General features: G+C 36.5%; 1 protein-coding gene across 9 annotated transcripts in view; it reads left to right on the top strand.

Annotated features, from left to right (window-relative positions):
- gish (casein kinase I gish) overlaps nucleotides 1-14,188 on the top strand; it is a 231,730-nt gene that overhangs the window by 205,792 nt on the left and 11,750 nt on the right. For 4 of the 9 annotated variants that reach the window (XM_067091729.1, XM_067091733.1, XM_067091730.1 and 1 more), the window contains one exon: nucleotides 6,132-6,230. The exons of 3 other annotated variants lie outside the window; for them this stretch is intronic. In XM_067091729.1, the coding sequence (XP_066947830.1) occupies nucleotides 6,132-6,230 (99 nt within the window). Of the gene's footprint in view, nucleotides 1-5,381; nucleotides 5,418-6,131; nucleotides 6,231-14,188 lie in introns of all 9 variants that reach the window. 2 more of the 9 variants (XM_067091732.1, XM_067091736.1) reach the window with 1 other exon arrangement.

The raw sequence follows: 14,188 nt of genomic DNA on the forward strand, positions 1-14,188 counted from the left end.
GGTGAATTTTTGAAAAAAAACTTTTTTTATGTCCGCACGTTACAAATTCATGCATCATTTTGTGATATTTTCTCTGTGTTGCTTTGATCGTTTTACAATTTGTTATATACCAAAGTCATTGCAATTTAGTGTACAATACAAAGAAAAAAAAAAAACTCATTAGCTTGAACCGCTTTGCTCACAAGCGCGATTTGTATACAATTATGAAATTTTTTTTCGCGCTGTCATATATTTCAATATTTATATATGATAATGATATTTTTTTCTCATTTCTGATGGTTACATACTAAACTTCAGGCAATGTAAAAAAAATGAGCCAAAAATGAACCCTTAATCTTAAAAAGTAAGCGTGCTGTGATTTTTTTAAAAAAACTTTTTTCCGCTTCGGCACTAACTCCCGAACGCCGCCGGCATACGGCAGACACTTTCGTAAATAGAGGTTCGACGTTTAAGGGTTAAATGAAAATCAAGTGAAATTTTAAGGCAGCACAGACAAAATAAATGTTATATGTAACTCTGTTGACTTACACAAGAAATTTCATCACTGCCAATTCCAAAGTGAAGATCTGGAATTAGCAACTAAGCAGATTTGTTTGTTAGGTGAAGGGTGTCAGGATTCCCATTTTCTTCATTTTGGATTTTTCTTATTTATGCTATTATCATATTTTTACAGTATTTTCTCATTTTTTATTTTTACAACCCAAAAGATAACCGCAGTCGTGTACGTAGAGTATGTACGGTATGAATGCACAAACTCAATCGCTGGCGTTGGAGAACTTGCTACAGCTTGTTTTGGTTTTTGTTGTCACACTTACGATTTTTTTATATTTTACGCCATTTTCATCTATACTGTACTGCATTCTATCCGTTTTTTATTTATACAATCCAAAAGATAAACACAATCATATGTGTAGGTATGTATGAACTCTGCAGACTCATTCGCTGGTATCAGAGAACTTGCTACGGCTTGTTTTGGTTTGTGTTGTTACGCTTATGATTTTTCAGATTTATATTTTATGCTATTTTCATTTTATATTTTTACTGTATTTTCTCATTTTTATTTATTTAACCAAAAGATAAACAAAATCATTTGCCTAGTATATATACAAAAGCACCAACTCAATCACTAGCATTGGAGAACTTGCTACAGTTTGTTTTTGGTTGGTGTTGTTACGTTTATTGTGTTTTAATTTGTATTTGACTTTGTTCTCATTTATAATTTTACTATATTTTGTAATTTTTTATTTTTACAGACCAAAAGATACATGCAATTGTTGCCCATCATATGTATGCATGCACAAACTCATTCGCTGGCAGCGTTTTTTGTTATTGTGCTTATGATTTCTTAAGTTTATATTTCATTTCATGCTATTCTCGCATAGTTTTTTACTTTATTTTCTCATTTTTTATTTTTAAAACCCAAAGATAAATGCAATTGTGTGTAGGCTTCGGTTCTCTGACCGGCCAATGAAGAGTTAGAGGAATTTATTTCTAGTGATAGAAATTCATTTCTTACCATAACATGGTTCAGATTCCACAATAAGCTGTAGGTCCTGTTGCTAGGTAAGCAATTGGTTCTTAGCCACGTAAAATAAATCTAATCCTTCGGGCCAGCCCTAGGAGAGCTGTTAATCAGCTCAGTGGTCTGGTTAAACTAAGGTATACTTAACTTTTACCTGCGAATGCACAAACTCATTCTCTGCCGTTGGGAGAATTTGCTATAGCTTGTTTTGGATCATGTTACATTTAGGATTTTTTATATTTATATTTTACGATATTCTCATTTATATTTTTACTGTATTTTCTCATTTTCTATTTTCAACCCAAAAGATAAACACAATCCTGTAAGTAGGGTACATACTTATGCACAAATTCACTCACTGGCATTGAATAACTTCTTACAGTTTTTGTTTCGTGTTGTTAAGCTTATGATTTTCATATTTATATTTTATGCTATTCTCATTTATATTTTTCTGCAGTTGCTCATTTTATATACTTTTTTTTTTGTAGAACCCAAAAGGTAAACACTATCGTGTTGCTTAGGGAATGTATGTATGCACACAAGTGGTGCCAACAAACAGTACTGTCAGGTTGGTGCGTTGACCCGGAAAATTTTAAATCGCGCTAGCTGAAATTAGTTCTGGATTAGTGGTGGAACCAGATTAACGATTATCGGGTTAGTGATGATCCACCTGTATCCAGTCAACCCCTGGTATTTGCAGGTGTTGCGTACCACAACCCCCCATGAATGGCTAAAATCCACAAATACTTGACCCTCCTCAAGAAATGCTTATAACTGCCTATTTTGATAGTTCAAACACCAAAAAAAAACCCTTTATAAATGTTTATACCCGAGTCTTCTAAGTTTTATCGCGAAAAGTGTTTTTAGTCATGAAAATTATATGAAAATACAGTAATTTGTGAATATTTCTCTAGGAAAAATACTGCGAATAGTCGAATTTTCCATGAATAATGTGTATATATGTTCCACAGAGAAATCTGCAAATAGGTGAAGCCACGAATCCGGAACCGCGAGTAGGTTTGAGGGGAGATAGGTATGCGTCCAAAAATGCTTTTGTGGGAATAGTGAACAATGCTGTCTTCTGCTAGACTACCCCCAAATTCCTAGCCTAACCCAGGATAACCTGTGAAAATTTATGCAAATGTATAAAACTACTTTTTCTAAGTAAATGTGTACCACATTGTTGTACAAAATTAATGTGTTAAACAAAAAATACCCCAAGAATAAGGCACTTAAGCTTGCAAAATAATTGTGCAAGGCTTTCATGATAGTAGGCTAGCTCTTTGCAAACACTTGTTCATGGTTAAGTTCAGCAGTTGTATCATCACAGGTAGTTTATTTAATAAAAGCCATTTGTGTATTGTATAAACAATAACAAAAACACAATGCCCAGAGTAATCACAAAAGGTGAATGGCAGCCTACAATGTAAGCACTATATGACACTACACTAGATTACCCTGTTGTTTCCATTTTGTGATGCAGGTTTTCTTTCACACTGCACATTGTCTTGTAAGCCAACTGTAGTATACAGTACTATTTTTATGGTATTGGAGTAAAGAATTAAAAGATATCGAATACCTCATCTTGTATGCTGGCTTTCAGGTCAGCCACACAGATGTGAGGGCAGCTAACCAATGTCACTCTCACTCTTTCTCTTGTATATGCTTTCATATTCTTATGTATACAGTAAGTCCTTTTAAACAAAAGATTGCTCTATTATAGAGCTAGAATTTGCAGTGGCATCTATCATGAAGTTGCCATATTGCTTTGTATAACTGCTTTTGGAAGTTCTGTTGATTATTCAGGAAAATGTAGACAAACTCTTTTCTACTTTATCAAGTCATATAGTATTTGTGGATGAATTTTAATGTCGTTTGCGAAACTTACGAGTTATAACTCTTTCACTATTTGATCTTTGTAAATCCTTGCTTAATGAAGTTGTTAGATGTTAGAATAGGTAATCTCATATGAGTGCTGGCTGGTGCCCGGAGCTTTGAGTAAAAGTATACCAGAAAAGATAGTTATATAGTGAAGTTGGTATGTGAATAAATTTCTGCTGATAAAGTTTGATACATACAGAGAAAGTGTAATGAAATCAAGCTTCTTGATGACAGTAGTATGTATGTAGAAAACCTGTCATCACCTCTCTTTAGTGGCACAAACACCATATTTCTGTTCTTAATTTCAATACCAATTTGGAAATACATTGTCATTCTTGGGTACAGGTACCTAAAATTTCACTTCACTCATAGTTTTAAATATTTAGAAAACGACCACTTTTGAAAATATATTAAGAATAAAACAATATGTCATGGACCACTTTAATTTAAGAATAAAGCAATATGTCACAGACCACTTTAATTTAATAATACAGTATGGTAGTGCTCCATGCTCAAGGATAAATTCAAGTAAAGGACAAAACTAATTGTTGATATTTGATTAGCATGGAATAACCTAGAAAGTGTGAGTTGAAGTGTTGGTAATCTGTACATTTTAGGATATACGTGTTTTTCATGGAAGTAGTGAAGTATTGGACAAGTAGATTTAGGGGAATTGACAACATATTTAACCACCATTTTCACTTAAATATTGGATAATAAATTTGCAATTTTGCCCATGCCAATAGCATTGCTGTTTTAACTTAGTTTGATATACATAATGTTCTAGTGTATGTTAACTGTGATCACATTTTCTTGTTGGATGGAATACAGTAGTGTTTTATCATTTTATAGTGCCAGATTATGTTAGGTGAAATATCTTGTGTATCACTCTAAAAGGGGGGTGTTGAATTATAGACTGCATAATTGTCATTGCACAATGAGAATTGGTAAATTTAAAAAGCATGGCATTAAGTCTTGCATGGAGTGGTTGATTAGTTAAAATTATTATAAACAAGTTTAATGAAAATGAAAAATGAAAATTTTTAGTTTGGTGAAGTTAATAAAGTTGGACAACTAAGGAGGAAGAAACCAAAGGGAATGGATAAAAAGTAAAAGGCAGCAGTGCAATGTGGGCAAAAGGCACACTAAAAGAACCCTTAGTACCATCTTCAAGGTGTAACACAAGGCAGTAAGTGGTATCCCCCCCTTTGAGATAGATGACCAATGAATTATCAGATGTAGTACATTTATAATTTTGACAGAAACATAATTTTATGGTAGAGTAGTTATATAGTTTTCACTTTCGAGGCTATAAATTAAAGAACTACAGGGTTTATGGAAATTTAGAATACTACTACTGAAACATAGGACCACATTTAGTATAAGGAGGGACTTGTTCTCAATATTTTTATGAATGAAAGTGATGTAAGTTCCCAACATCAAGTTTTTTAAAAGGTAACGTTTAAGTTCAGGCCCGAGCAAGTCTGTAGTGACATAAACCATTCAAGGGAGGACACAGTGATGTTTTTAATAGTCAGAATATTATGTAGTGAAGGAAAAGTATTTTATGAAAAGATAATACTGAAATATTCTAATAAAATCATACAGGTATATTTTTTGGCTATATTTTAGTGTAATTGTATGAGAGACTATTATCACTTTGCAGGTCTGACCAATTATAATAGTTAAGGAAGAGTTAAATTTTAGATTATTCTCATTTGAATTTTAAGTTCAGTTTTGCTATGCTGTAATGTCTTCATATGAGCCAAGAAATAGTCAGTTGTGAATGGATTTGTTGGATTTATTGCATATTAGCTAGAAAGGTAAGCATGAGTTGTTACTCCAAAATTCAGTTCTAGTCATATGTTAGATAGTCTCTTATTTTATACTGCCTAAACTTAAAAGAAGGTGCTCTTGTTAAGTGTTTTTTGTGTATATGTTTGGGGAGAATGCTGTTGACATTTTTGTATGTTGCCAGGAGAAATCCAGTGGAGAAGATTTACGACTAATGCAGGTAATATTTTAGCAGTAGGTTTTTCTTAGGCTAGCCATTCTACTTACAGCTCCTGTTACAACTGTATTAATATTTGGATTTGGGCCATATTCTGAAGCCTTCATGAGTAGATTTTTTGTATTATGCGGTATTTTAGAATGCATCCCTTATCACTTTATTTAATTGTTCTTTTTTCTTGATTGAAGGTTTTTGGCAATAGTTTCATGTAATTATATTAATGAGGGTCTTGGAAGTTGGCCTTTAGACAAGCTACAGTTTTCAGTTTTTATCGATATTGTATTTATATAGGCATAGCTGTTTTTGCTTCACATCTTTATTGGCCCAAAGAATGCACCCTTGATGTGTGCTTTCATTGCACAATATTCTCTAATCTAAATAGAATGAAATGAGAAATTAGGAACAAATCTGTAGAATTAGAGTAGGTTTATACCTCTAGCCATTTTTTCTTATATGAATGGTTTATATTGTATAGATATGTCTTAGGAGTGTATTGGTATTTTTGAAAGTGCAGGCCGTGGTTTTGGACGTTATGTCTAGGCTTTTGTTTTATGCAAGGCTGAAAGCACAAGTGGTGTACTTTGAGGTTTCATTGTGGAGTAAGAAATGGATTTATTTTATGTATCCTCACTCTTTCTACCTTGAGGTGAATTTGTGTGGGAAGTTGATTGTTGTATGAGTCAGTCTGATGACAAGGTCACGGGGCTGATATTACAGGGCGGCACCAAGGGTACTGCAGCCTGGTCCGAAACCCCCAAGCAGAGCAACATGCTAGGCGGCAACCTCACCCCTGCAGACCGCCACGGCTCCGTCCAGGTAATCTTGCTTATGGCGACGGGCCTGCTGACTTCATTCCCTTCTGCTGCCTATTGCCATAAGATCAGCTATTTGTTCTTATAATTCTCTCTCTCTCTCTCTCTCTCTCTCTCTCTCTCTCTCTCTCTCTCTCTCTCTCTCTCTCTCTCTCTCTCTCTCTCTCTCTCAGTAAAACTTATTTAGGTCTCTCTCTCTCTCTCTCTCTCTCTCTCTCTCTCTCTCTCTCTCTCTCTCTCTCTCTCTCTCTCTCTCTCAGTAAAACTTATTTTGATACCTAAATAGCTGATCATAAGGCATAATACCTACTCCTGTCCAATAAAATCTTTAAGTAGCTTTTTAGAGCATGAAAAATGTTCCTACCCTTTTTCCCTGTCAAAGTACCTACAGGAATTCCTTCAAGTAAGTTTGCTACGACATTATACTGGGCAGCCTGAAACCCTTTGGTAGTCCTAATTGCAATGTGTTTTTGGGTGATCTTTTTAAATAATGGTGGAATTGAGTCATGCCCAAAAACTACTCTTGCCAGTGCTTACCTAATAATGGACTCTCCACTTCTTTTGAGTAGTAGTTCCTCTCTTGGTACTCATATCCATCTGCTAACAATCCTTAAATTTTTCCCCTCCAATTTTGCTTATACCTTAACCAGACTCACAGCAGCCGATGATGCTGCTCAGGAATCCTATCCAAGTACTTGTAAATATAAGTAAAGTGTGTCTGTGCTTGAAAATGAAGTTAAAGTTTGAATGGCAGAGTCAGCCTTTTTCCTTGGAAACTGGTGGAGGTGTAAAGTATGCTTGTATTTAGTGACAAACTTCCAAGTTTCTTCATTGGTAGAGTAAGTGGTTAGTGATGGTTGAGGTATGGTTTTAGGATATGATGTGGAAGACATATTATTTTGTCATTTCACTGTGGTTGTTGAAAGAGAAGTTACTGTGGTAAATATTTCTAATCTTTCTTCTTACACATGGTAAATAGCAGTTGACCATAACATTTTTTTAACCGTAAAATTTCACATTTAAGTTTTTTGTATGATCATCAGAACAGGCTTGAGTGAAATTTTTATTTGTAGTAAGCACACTGTATCAATCATTTAGAGGTAAAATGATGCTTTAGTACTGTACAGTATTTGCTTTTTCATACAAATGCACAATCACTTTGAGGTAATTTAAGATTTACACATACACACGAGTAATAATTGTGTTTAGTTGTGTCAACATATCAGGAATTATTCTAATTTTTTTCAGGGACTAGCAAATTTTACATATATAATATTTTTAATTTATCAGGATTTAGGGAAGACTACTCTGCACATTCTATATGCAGTATATTTTGTTAGGCCAAGAGGAGTGATAGCCAGTTTGCCTTCTGCTATTTTTCATTGCTTTTACCTCCTGAAGTTATAGTTGTGGGTTTTGGGCAGTCTCAGCCATCTGTATCTACTGGATATTTTCAAAACTCCATGGGCATTTCCTGAACTCTAACTGGATTGCAGAGGCTTATGTTGCCCACTGTCATTTTGGTTAGTTCTCTCTCTGTCTCTCTCTGCAGCTTGGCAGTTTTTTCTCTCTTTGCACCACAGCCATGCATGGATAACATGAGCCACTGTTCATATATTTGCACCGCCAGCACCTTTAGAAAAATAAATTAGTAAAGTGGATGCTTTGTGTGTTCAAGTGCAATGGGACAGTCATGGTATTAGTATGGAATTGTATTAATATGGAATTAGACATTTTTAATGTTGTTGCTTTAACATAATTACATACCATTTTCGCTATTAGATTAGAATGCATATGTTAAGGTCTAAAAAAAACACCTGTGAAGTAGACCTTGTATATGTTGTAGCTCTCATTTAACTTGTAAATTTGTGTAAATATGCCATGTTAGAAAATAGAAATACAGTATTACCAATGGTGCTATTGTATTTAGGATTGAAGGCTTGTGGATTACTGATTTTTAACCAGTTTAAAGCTTTCAATTACCTCACTGTTACATATGAAATTTATATTAGATTTAGTGTAATTTGATCTTGCATATAAGGTGAGTATTAATCTTATGATTTATGCATTTTCAGGGTATTTAGCACATGAAAAATACAACATTTATACAAAAAAGTTTTTATACAAACCCCCTTCTTTGTAAATAGCCTTTATTCTTTGTGGAACATGACCAGGTGCACCAATTTTGAAAGGAAGAAAGATCCCTTCAGTTCATTTGCTAGTCAACTTCTTTTGGTGTCAAGGTTACATAATGTCTCATTCTTATCTGCTTATCAAAAAGGGTTAGGTAGGAGGGTAGCTGAAGGTTATGGTAAATGGTTTTGAGAAAAAATGTTACCATTTAAAAACATATATTGTATTACAAACCTATTAAGCGTAAATAGCCTAATACAGAATGTAGGGGGGAAGACAAAGTAAATGAACCATTGTGGAGAAAGGACGATGTAGGTGCAGTAAGTTGAGTTCCAGAATATAGATGATATGATTTAGCAATAATTCTCTAGATATAGGGTGTTTCCAGTTATTAGCAGTGAAAAAACCTAAACACACTCACCAAGCATAAGAGGCATGATGACTGGTACCCAAAGAGACACTCCATTTTGCCAGATGAATATGTGATGAATCATGAGGATGAGTGATTGGATCCATTCTGACAGAAAGTACATGGCCACCTTATGATAGGACTCATTGAATACACATCAAGAGTTGTATGGGTGACATCATTAGGGTAAAATTTTGCGAAGGTGCTACAGCAATACCAGGTGCCTGCTCTTAAAAATGGCAGAAGCTCCAATTTATACTTGAATGCCACACAGAAGGAAAAAACCATCTTGTGCCTTCACCCGCAGTGAAGGAAGGACCTCTTAAGATACATCAACAGAAGCTTGTGAAATAGTCTGTTATAGTCAATAAGAGGTAGAATTCTTAAGTTATGACCAACCTTGATGACTTAATATAGTGAGGCAGCTTAGATAGTTGAAGGGGACATACTGGATAATAGCACCAGATTTTTTCCAGGTATACCTCAGTAGCCAGGCTTCAGTTCTAGAACTGACACCAAGTGATCAGAGCAGCAGGATGCCTACACAATGCAAGGGGATAAAATCAGTATGGGAGGCTTGGAATGCCTACAAGGAGGTGACAGAGGATTTCAAGAACATTATGAATCAACCCTACATGACCATGACAGTGAACTGCAAGGAATTTCAGTTGCTTGAGTGCTTCACTGTAATCATCTACAGTAAAGCAAGCAACTTGGAGTCTGTGAATGAGGCACATAGGGAGCTCTTCTCTCAGAAGAATAGGACAATGAAGAACATCCCCCCAACACAAGAAGCGCTTGTACAACATACAACGCTTGTACAGCATACAATGCATGCAGTCTAACCAGCTGGAATTTGGGCAACCAATGATCAGTGTGAACAGAAGCCTCCAACTCCAGGAGGGCTTTGGGTGGTGTTTTGAGAGTGCAACATGCACATGGCATTGTGTGTGGTCCAACCTTCCTGTTGCATCCCAGTCCTGCAGTGAACTGGTCAAGTATGCCTGCAAAATTGCTACGTGTGTAGGACTATGCTCACGCAAGAAAGCACATTGGAAGTGCATCGAACTATGTAGCTGCCAAAATGAAAAGCAACTTGAAAGCTTTAATGAGTTTGACATATAAGAATTATTTTTCTTTTTACTGTTGTGGTTGTTGTTGCAGAGGAAGGTGAATAGTTTATTTTTCAGTGTTTCAAACTCAGTTTTTTTACAGATTCATCAATTATAACCCATTAAACTGACCTTCGTGCTTTACTCTGCTCCTTATTTGTGTACGCAATAAGATTTCAATCAATTTTATGACAGATACCCATAATTTGCAAGATAATGGGAAAGTAATGATTGATTGATAGCAGAGCAAGAAGGGAATATGAGCAAAAGCGTATCTTCCTAGGAAAGAAGAAAAGGATAGATGAGAGGCAGGGAAAAAAGTGGGGTGTCAGTTGTGCCGAAGAGTGGCATATAATATGAAACTAAACTAAGAAAGACCCCAAAAGAGGAAACATGACAAATTTGCACCATTTTAACTAAACATCACATGGTCTGAAAGAATATACACTTTTGATTTGATTTTCATATGCCTTGAGTGACACCACTTTACAAAAGTGATTGATATAAGCTTAAGAGGGGTCAAATCTCTTAGCACCAGTTCTAGAATATGAGCAGGGAACCTAAAGATTGCGTGATCTAAATTTGGTGCTTTATCCGGCATGTCCCCATCCCTTTGAAATTCAGGTGCTAAGCTGCCTCACTAATATGGAAAAGTAAGCTTGAAGGAGAAGGAAGAAAGGATTCTTTTTGATGAATATACATCTTCAGAGTTCTCACAAAAGACAAGACAAGACTGTCTTCAGATCAGAAGAGGGCAAGGCAGGTATGACAAAGGAATCTTTGAAGAGGATCAGAAATCTGGGAGATTGAGTCTTGGCTACAAGCTGTGGGGCACATGAGAGACCCACCCAAGAACAGTTGCTCAAATGTGACACTTCATGAGAAAGAGCATGAAGCTCACTGACATGCTTAGTGGCAAAGGGATCTGATAATCTTGTAAATGTTCAGTCCAAAGTTGATCTGACAAGAGACTCATAAGGGGCCTTGATAAAGCTGTGCAGTGGAAAGGTCAAATCCCAGCTTGGAGGATTGACAAAATAAGGCAGAAGACCAGACATTTTCATTTTGTTTCTTAAGCTTAAGCCACACTGGAGGTAGACTAGAGCCAAGGAAGAGCAATAATCTTAAGGGAGAAAGTGGGGTTGGGGTTTCTACTAATCAGTCTGCTAGGTCTGGCTTCAGAGATTCAGAGAACAGTATAGTGGGAATCTGTCATTACTTAATATGGCAACCTGACTTAATGGGGGGCGGGTCCCCTTTCACCTGTCTCACCTTTCACAGAACCTTGTAGACAACCATGGGAAGAGTCCACTTCAACAGAAGAATCTGTTGAGCCCTACAAAGAGCATCCATCATGACATTGCAAACACCTGGAACCATGTGAGTCTAGATGGAGAACAAACAGTGATTCCCATAGCCAGCTGGTGAAGCAGTTTCTAGCTTGTCTCTCCTTGCTTCCTTTGAGGTATTGACTTTGACTCTAGGTGCAGCAATCTAGCAAGTTGTTTAGAGGTTTTGAGCATTGCCTAAATTCTATGGCATGCTGAACGCAGCTATTGTCCTTGGATCAAATCCCTTGTACTCGAAGACTCTAACAGAGCTTCCCACTCCATGGTCAAGGCATTTGAAAATGTTAAGAGGCTGGGATCTGGAGGCACTAGAAGAACTCCTATCAGCTTACTCTGGTGTTCACACCACCAACGAATGTCACAACTGTTAGAAGCATCAAAATAGCTTTCCAATAGGAGGCTAGTTAAAGCTGAAGAAAATGGGTGAAAGGCAACTGTATGGGATCAGCTTCTCTAGAAAATCAGGTGGCTGATTAATACCAGCCAAAACTTGGATGTTAGGGAGGTTGAAGGCTCAGACACTGATGGTTTCCAGAAGGTGAAATAATCTGTCCTATGACTGATGTACCAGCTTTGTAACAGTGTCCACGTTATGCCCTGGTAAACTTACCTTCATTGTCAGGCAAATCTGATATCTGCAAGTTAATTTGCAGAGCCAAGGATTGGCATGAATCTTGAGATACTGATGGAAAGTTTAACAGCAATGGTCAAAGGTGCTGAGATGAGTTCTCTTGCTATGGTCTGAGAATACTCTTGAGCAGGGTATCCTTATGGTTCTTGCCAACAGAATCTTTTCCAAATACGGTGGACTTGTGCTAATGAAGCTGCAGAGTGCAGCCCCAGGAGACTGGAGGTGATAGTTTAGAAGGCATAGCAAAAGACTTGCAGGTGGGAACACCAACAGCAAGTCAGGAACAGAAGCAATCAAGGTAATTGTTGTTTACATGACTAGTTTAAGGTCATTTTGTACACACTGAAGTGCCTAAAGTTCTTGAGATATGGGCAAAAGAATAGGATATAGTACTTTGGTGTTAGATACAGAGGAACTAGAATAACCACAGATGCAGGGGGAAGAGCTGAGGTTGACAGCACTGTAGCAGTTGTAATAACAGAACTAGAGAAAAGGGCAGGCATGCTGAAAACACAAGGGCAGTTGAAGCTCCTTTAATGTCCACTTATGTGGAAGCTGTGGTGTACACAGGAACACTAGAGTACATGGGAGTGCATAAAGCAGAGGTGAAGGTTGGGTGCCCAGGATCAAGCAGTTATCCAGGATAACAGGTTTCATAAAAAGCTCCATTTACAAGAAAGGCAAAGCAGAAGGAATGACAGCTTGAAAGAGTGGCTTGGTGACAGGAGATTGAATTTGGCTCTGGCGGCACGACACAGTGTTAGCAACTCCTGCATTGGAGAATCAGTAATGTAAGAAACTAGCACTGCAATGCATACAGAACTTTTGCCTAAGCTTTGCCTAGAAGTTATCAGTAGTTATCGTTGTTTTTGATTAAGCTGGCTTTATGCCAGCCCAGGCTCTTGCTCATAGAGCAGCCCGTATTATCAGTAGAGCGAAGGAAGGACATCATGGTGGATGGCCCTGCTTGATCAGAAAGCAGGGGGAGGCAGTTGAATCATTGTTACGAAAAGAAACTGAAGTTGCAACAGATGAAGAGATGGCAGCACACTTTATCAGGAGTAGTCAAGGGTGTTGCAGATCCTTTATGGTACCAAGAGAAGGCATGCAAGAGTGGAAGCTGTGTCTGAAGAAACACATGACTGGAGACTCATTTGTGGATTGACAAGTTGAATCTGTAGACTCCAACAGTTGAAGCAAAAAAGTGCCACTTGTAGGCATGCACCCATATCACTGATGAAGTGATCAGTTCTTAGACATTGCAAGGTAGTTCAGGATCATATACTGGGATAAACAGCAGCTAATCCATATGTTAAAAGGGACTCAGAAGAATGAGGAGTGATGTTGCTTTTTGACCAGTTGAAATTGTCTGGCATATATGCAAAGGGAATCTTCCTTTTATTTTTTAGATTTGTGCGCCTTGTTGCATTGAGCACAGAATAAAGGCTGTTCATGATTAATGGGCTTGTAATAAACATTTTAAGCTTTTTGTGTACATTTCAGGTGTTGTACCATTGTGTATTAGTATGCATTAGCATTAGCTTTGCTTCAGTTCAGTACAAATATGTGGATTAAGTAAAAGCATCAAGGTTTAGTTTTTACTTGAAGGATAGTTATTGTCAGAGTTCAGTACTTAAAATAACTGTATGTTTTGCCTTGATATAATTATGAATTATTCAGTGTCAGAAAACATTGTTATATTCATTCCAAAGTATAATATACCATTAAACTTTGGAGGAAAAACCTCGAGGTACTTTCAGAATGGTAGAAAGTTAAGCTCATTTGTACTTGTGAGTACTATTATTTTCTTAAGTAGCACGCTCAGTATATAACTTGTTTCCCATACATATAGGAGTTGCAGAGTCAATCCAAAATATAGAAAAAATGGTAGTCTGTCTTTTTGTGATAAATCAGAGGCATTTTATCCATTATACTTTTTTATGCTGTATTCAGATTTTTGGCATTGTAATATTTTTATATTTATACCAAATTCAGGAATGAAATGTGGATTACCTTTTGTGGTATATATAATTGTATTGAGAATTTCACTTTAAGATGTGCAGCGCAGTACCGATCTAAAATTTTCAAACAATATATGCTGTCTCCTAAATTTGTTTCAGTGGATGAATGAGGGGACAACAAACTTAATGGATTTTATTGTACACTGCCAGAAATTATTGAATTATTAAAAAATGTGCAATGTTACCACCATATTCATATGAGGTCTGAATGTTAATGAATAAAGTTAAACTTCATAGTGATATCCAAAAGAAATGTTTAGAATGGATTGAGAAAGTGAAAGCAATACAGAATTTAAGGAGCAAACTG

Source organism: Macrobrachium rosenbergii, chromosome 48, assembly GCF_040412425.1.
Source record: "Macrobrachium rosenbergii isolate ZJJX-2024 chromosome 48, ASM4041242v1, whole genome shotgun sequence".
Lineage (NCBI taxonomy): Eukaryota > Metazoa > Arthropoda > Malacostraca > Decapoda > Palaemonidae > Macrobrachium > Macrobrachium rosenbergii.